The sequence below is a fragment of the Gavialis gangeticus genome, unplaced genomic scaffold, assembly GCF_001723915.1.
Source record: "Gavialis gangeticus isolate Ggan-Ray unplaced genomic scaffold, GavGan_comp1, whole genome shotgun sequence".
Classification (NCBI taxonomy): Eukaryota; Metazoa; Chordata; order Crocodylia; family Gavialidae; genus Gavialis; species Gavialis gangeticus.
Window position 1 is genome coordinate 32,010 of NW_017729004.1, and position 6,398 is coordinate 38,407.

General features: G+C 59.1%; 1 protein-coding gene across 2 annotated transcripts in view; it reads right to left on the reverse strand.

Annotated features, from left to right (window-relative positions):
• Positions 1-6,398, reverse strand: part of LOC109291125 (SWI/SNF-related matrix-associated actin-dependent regulator of chromatin subfamily D member 3-like) — a 37,664-nt gene that overhangs the window by 22,898 nt on the left and 8,368 nt on the right. The window contains exons 1-2 of one of the 2 annotated variants that reach the window (XM_019507984.1): positions 3,129-4,156; positions 255-297 (exon numbers count right to left, since the gene is read on the reverse strand). In XM_019507984.1, the coding sequence (XP_019363529.1) occupies positions 255-297; positions 3,129-3,490 (405 nt within the window). In that variant the 5' untranslated portion in view covers positions 3,491-4,156. Of the gene's footprint in view, positions 1-254; positions 298-3,128; positions 4,157-6,398 lie in introns of those variants that run through there. The other variant, XM_019507985.1, reaches the window with a different exon arrangement.

Below are 6,398 nucleotides of genomic sequence, written 5' to 3' on the forward strand. Positions count from 1 at the left end.
ACCTGCCAATACAGCGCCAGCACGGAGCCCTGAGCATGAGGGGAGAGCAGGCCGGCCGCGGTGTGCTCGTGCTCGTGCTCACACTCCCAGCCCAGCCCAGCCCCAGCTTCGCTCTCTAGACCTGCCCCCAGCAGGCTGCTCACTTCTTAATTAGATTTTTTTAAACAAAAAGCGAAAGTATTTGTTAAAATCCATCGGATTAAACAAAGGTGCTGAGCTGACTGTGAAGGGAATAGGAAATGAAAGCGACTCACCCTCTGAGGGAGAATTTTGTCAGCCATCTTCCTCCTCTTGGCACTGTACATTTTTTAAAGAAAAAAACACGTTACCATGGTGACAGATCTAGGAGTAACGAGGCCACCTGCTAAATTATCCTGACATCTCCACATGCTGGTGCACAGCTGTGCAGGCATTGGCAAAAGGGTCTCACCCATGCCCCATACCTGGGACCCCCACTCCCCATGGCCGGGGGACGGCCCAGAGCAGACCCAGGCTGCCTGTAGGCTCTGAGGAACGAAGCCTGCGAGTTCCTGGACCAGCGGCCTTCTGCTGTGCAGAGCGGCACTGCATGTGTGTCTGCACAAGCGCATGCCTTCCATGTGGGCAGGGGGGTGCGGGCAGCCACGTGTGCACGTGCAGGTGTGTGTGCATGCACATGGCTCTTCATGAGTGTCTGTGGCTTGACCATGAACATGCTTAAGCAGCTTTACATGTCTCCATGTTTATGCACGTCCATGTGAGTGCATGACAACACACATGGCTGCATGTGTGGGTGCATATTGTGTCTGGCAATCAGCACATGGGTGGATGCACACCTGTGACTGACGATGGGGTGTGTGTGCGCGTGCGTGTGTATACACAGAAGGGGGTGCACTCTAGCCACAAGTATGCGTCTCCATGCAAGGGTGCCCAGGCACACACTCCCCTGTCTGCACATATCTGTGCACAAGCCATGGTGCTGTTCCAGGAACCCAGCCCAGGCATCATCCCTGGAGCCTGACACGGCTGGTGCCCAAAGTCTTTTGCTGTGGGGAGGGGCCCGCAGCATTCCTGCCCTCCTCCCATTCTCTCCAAAGGCCCCTTACGTCTCTTTCTAAAGGGCCCCATTTCACCCCGTTTTCACACTCACTAGTGATGTGCGTACACCCCTTTCCCTCCTACCCTCTCCCAGTTATAACCAGGTCTCACACAGCAGCTTCACGTGAGCCTAGGCCTGAGGCTACATGTGTGTGTGGAGGGAACTACTGCTACCTCCACTCTCCCAGCCCTGCTAGGGTCTGGTCCAGGGCAGTTGTGTGCGCGCGCACACACACACGCACACACACACACGCCATGTGGGCAGGGCAGGGACCTGAGGAAGCAGGGGAATGGTAAAGCTGGGCCATTTCATGACAGGAGGCTTGGTGCCAGCTGGTAGGCTGGGAGGGAGCAGAGATGCGAGGACCCAGAGCCATCCACAGGAAACACAATTAAGAGGGAGAAGGCAAAGGCAAGGAACAGGCTAAGTCCCAGCCTAAAGGAAATTGGGGCAGGTACTACAGCTCCCCTGTCTTGCCACAGCCCACTAGACACCTGGACTTTACCACCCCTGCCTGTATCATGCCTGCCAGTGCAGAGACCCTTATTCCCTACCCAGACCCTGCCAGAAAAAGAGTGCTATGGGCCCTTAGGCCTAGCCAGATGCAGTGGGAAATTTGGCTCTGGAAAGCAGAGCAGCTTTCCAAGAAGGGCAGGGACTCCTCAGAGTAACACAGGCAACAGCTCCAGGGAGAGGAGACACGTGGAGGGAGTGGGGCAAGTGAGGTGGCTGCTGGTATCCCTGGGCACGGCTGCAGGGGGTCGGGTACACTCCCTGCAAAGGGATCAACACAGGGCTGGAAACCAGAAGCACCAGGTGGATCAGAAAGCTAAGGAAAGGTGCTTCCTGCTGCAGCTGGGCCAGCCAGCTCTCCGGGGACAAGCGAATTCCCAGAGGGTAAAGCCCTGAGAACAGGTCAATGCCCCTGGATACCAGTGCGTGCAGCAATTGGGACAGGGTGGGGGGAAGAGGGGGAAGTGGAGGGGATGCTCATGGGCTAGCACCAGGCACGGCCATCTGACACGCAGCCACGCCAAGCCCACACACCCTCCCACAGCATTTGCTTGGAGCACACTTGCACACACATAGCACTAGTGCCCTTTCTGGATGTGCCCTTATGTCCAGATGTGCTGAGACACACTGGAAGTTCACTAGCTGCTCCAGTGCATCCAACTTGGACCTAAAGGAGCTCCAGGGGAGCAGTTACAACCTGTAGCCAGATGTGCTGTACCCTCAGTGCACTGTTTGAGCTGGCAAGCACACGCAGCGCTTATGCTCCAGATGTGTAGGTGCTCCAGGGGAGCAAGCCCCAAGCAGTTACTGTTTGCAAACCCAGCCTGGAGAAACCAGCTCAACAATTTGCAAATGAAGGGTCTGCTGAGCAGAATTATAAGCCATTATAATGCTGCTGTAACAGACTATGCTGCAGTGTACAACAGCGTGTAAACTCTTATGAACTGGGCTGGGCATGAGGTTAAAGATGGGTAACTTCTACCAGAAAAGACAAAGAAAACCAGCTCTAATAATTTTCTGAGGATTCCACCAATGATTTAATTTGTGAGAACAATTGTGGAAAGTGAAAGCCTCATGAATCCTCATGCAAATGCATTTTGCCTTAAGGATCCTGGCATGAATATTCATGCGACCAGGCTGAAATCTCCTCAGTTTACCTCCTCTTGCTCATAAGCAAATGCAGGGAGCCAGTCAGCCAGCAGAAACATTACTAGGCTGATCAGCCAGTCAGGTGACCAATCAAGGTGCAGTGTGAAATCAAAGTTGAAAGCAGAAGTCAGGGAACAGTCTGTGGCTGGAAAAGACCAGGCCCTGCACCCAGGCCAGGCAGGCTTATGGCCCCCAACAGCTTGCTCCCACACAACTCAAGGCTTTGCTCAGACAATTCAAGACCAAAAGACAGGGCAACACCTGCTGAACACGGTCTGCACGGCCCCTGCTCCCGTCGAGGGAGAACGGACATGTCTGCTCTGTGTCTTTCTGCCCGCTGCTTGCCCGGGCAGGAACCCGATTCTCCGGCCCCCTCCCCAGTGCTCACCTCCTGGTGCGGCTCTGGGTTGCCTGCTGCTGCTGCTGCTGCTGCACTTGCTGCTGCACCTGCTGCTGCTGCACCTGCTGCGGCGCCGTGCGCTTCCGTGTCGGCTCCATCACGGCCTGGGGCATCCCGGGGCGCACTGAGGGGCTTCCCACGTAGGCAGGGCCTGGGGGACCCATTGGTGCCCCTTGATGGGGCATTCGAGCACCCGATGGCATCCCAGGACGCTGCAGAGGGAGCGAAACAGAGAGAAATGCTAGGTGAGTTGCTGCTACTGCAGCAGCAGTGGTGCTGGGGTGCAACGAGCCCTTGTCCCAACGCCAGGACTGGCGAGGTCCCAAGCTTCGGCTTTTCTGCCCAGCCATGGACTCAGTCCTGGCACTCCCTGGTCCTCAGAGGTGACCCCAACAGTAGGGTGGGCCAGTGACGGTGCAGGAGAGGCTGGTGCTGGGAAGACACCGAGAGCACAAGTGACAGTGACAGTCTTGGCCTTGCTACTGCAGCACACAGTGCCGGGGCTGACCACAAAGGGCACAGGAGCCACGGCTGGCCCAGCTGTGGCCAAGCCTGTAGCCAAGGGTAAAATGCAGGGGAGAAGGGCAAAGCGCTTGCCTCGAGGAGCTGCCAGGGGTCAGCACGAGAGCATGAAGCAGCAAGAGGGAGTCCATGGCACTAGGCCTCTTCTGAGAGCAGAGGAGCCCAAGGGCTGGGCAGCATCCCCCTCAGCATCCAGCAGTCCCATGGCAGAGGACCGGTCCAACAATCAGCTCGATGCAGAACCGGATCCAGGATACAGTTGGTCCTGGCAGCAAGATGCTAATTGTCCTTGGGAATGACCACAACCCATGAAGCAACCCAGCCTTTACAATGCACCACGGGGCACAGAGAGGAGCTCAGTGGGCACCTCCACACGATATACTTGAGTTGGGGCATTTTATCCTCATTTCCCCTGAGCTATGGACTAGATAACAGAGCCCTTGCACCAGCCACAGGCACTGGGCAGGGGTTGACACCAGCAAACCAGCCACATGACCCAGCTCTGTGGCCTGGCCAGGCAGCAACTGCCCCAAGCTGCCCAGCCTCCTCACGAGGCCAAGGGCAGTGCTGGTCCCAGTCACAGGCGCAGGGCCGGAAGGGACTGCCAGGCATGCAGTCCAGCCCCTGCCCTGGGGCTGGCAGTGCTGGAGGGGCGGATGGACCCCGGGGGAGGGGAGGGGTGGAAGCCACAATGGGCAACTGTGGAGTGGAGGAGGGTCCACTGCAGAAGGCCATTAACTGCTGACAGCAGGTGGAGGAGACGGCAGCCAAGAGGGGGGCAAAGAGGGGACAAACCAGCAGCACGGAGGCCATGGAACAGGGCCAGAAATATCTTCAGCTGTCCCGGCTTGTCCCTGCGGCACAGCCACCGAGGCGGTGCTGACAGCTGCCCGGACACGCCGGCTCCTTCCCCGCTCCTCCCCCAGCCCAGGCCTGGCCACAGCCCAGTCACAAGCAGCAAGTGGCTCAGAAAACCCTTCGCAAGAAGGCCCCGAGTCGGGTCTCCTGTCACCTGTCAATCCACCAGCCATGGCCGCCTTCCAGCCGGGACCAGGCCGCAGGGAGGGCAGCGGCCCCGCTGCCGCCTCAGCTGTCCCACACCCACCCTGGGATGCTACCTGGCGGGGGGCACCGTCTGCGGCCGCTGCGTGACCAGAGGGCCTGGGGCAGTGGCCGACCCTGCTGCTGACCAGCTTTACCCCTTTGAGGGCCTGGGAGCTGCCCCCTCTCCAGCCGTGCTGAGGGGGCGTCACACCAGCAAGCAGGAAACAGCTGCGCTGGAAAAAGGGCAAGTCCCTGGTACCCATGGCCCCTGCTCTACCTGTTCTTGTGCCCCACTTCCCCTGTTCTTTGCCCTCCTGCTCCCAGGCCTGGGTCCTTCCTGTCTGCGCAGCCCTCGGACCTGGCACGACCGCCCCTCCAGGGTGCTCAGACCCCTCCGTGACTGGCACGAGGGTGACCAGGCTCCACAGCCCACGAAGAGGGAAGGGCCGGGCCCTTCCTGGGATTCCCCCACGCACCCGGTCCCCTCTGCGCTCTGAGCGCCCATCACGCCTGGGCAAGGCCGGGCCGCAAGCAGTGCCACGGCCGCCCCAAAGGGCAGCAGTGCCCAGGGCAAGGCCAGGCGCACAGCAGCTACCGTGACCTGCAGAGACACGTGCCGCGTATTGTGGGCAGCAGCAGGATGAAGGGAGGGAAGGGTAAAACAAGAGTGAACGTGAGGGAACCCTGCTTTGGGTGAGACGGGCCTGACTGCGAGTCTCCCCCTTCCCCCCGGAGAGGCTGGAATCAGGGCTGTGACGAGCAAGGGGAAGGGATCTGCAGGCAACCTCTCCCCCCTGGACAGCTATCACTGCAATGTCATCAAGTTTCTAGTGGAGCTGCCAAGTCAGGGTCCGTGCTCCGGCTCCGGCTCTGGCTCCTGCCCCGAGGGGCCTTGCCTGCTGCCCAGCTCAGCAGCGAGTGCTCCTGCACTCCCCTTCCCAGCGCTTTCCCATGCCCCGTCACCGGGGTCCAAGTATTCCATGATCCCACAGCTGTGGCATTTGCTGCAGACTCCACCCACGGCTGCACACTGTGCGTCGCTATCTAACCACCCTCATTTGCCAGACCCGGCACAGCTCATGTCTGAAGCCCAAACCTTGACTGCAACCTCTCTGAGGCAGTGACCCACTTTCTTCTGGGAGTATGTGCACAATGGGGCCCCAAACCTTGATGGAGGCTTCTAGGCACAGGCAACTGGTAGGGAGGCACGGGGGGCACATGCCCCCCCTGAGATCAGCCCCCAACTCGGCACCGCTCAGGACGGGGCAGTTTTCTTGCCGTGCAGGCCAGCGGTGTGTTGGGGGGGAGCAGGAGCACAGATGCATGTGGTAGCATAAGCTCAGACTGCCTGGCCCAGTTCTCCATTTCGTTCCTGGAGCCGAAGGCTGGAATCGGAGTCACAGAATCCTAGAGCTGCAGGGCTGGCAGGGAGCTCCGGAGGTCACATCTAGTCCAGCCCCTGCCTGAGAAAGGATCAGCCCTGTCCAAACTGTCTCTGTCTTTCCTCTTAGCACAATTAGTCACCCCTGGCACAGCACCAGACATCACACCCCAACCTGCCGCAGTGAATGCAGGGGGACCGCGGTGGCCAACATCCAGCTTCTATACCAGGTTGTCAATATACATTCCAGAAATCCCAGGCTGATACTATGTTCGCACTACAGAGGAAGGCAACCCCCCCCCCCCCCCCCC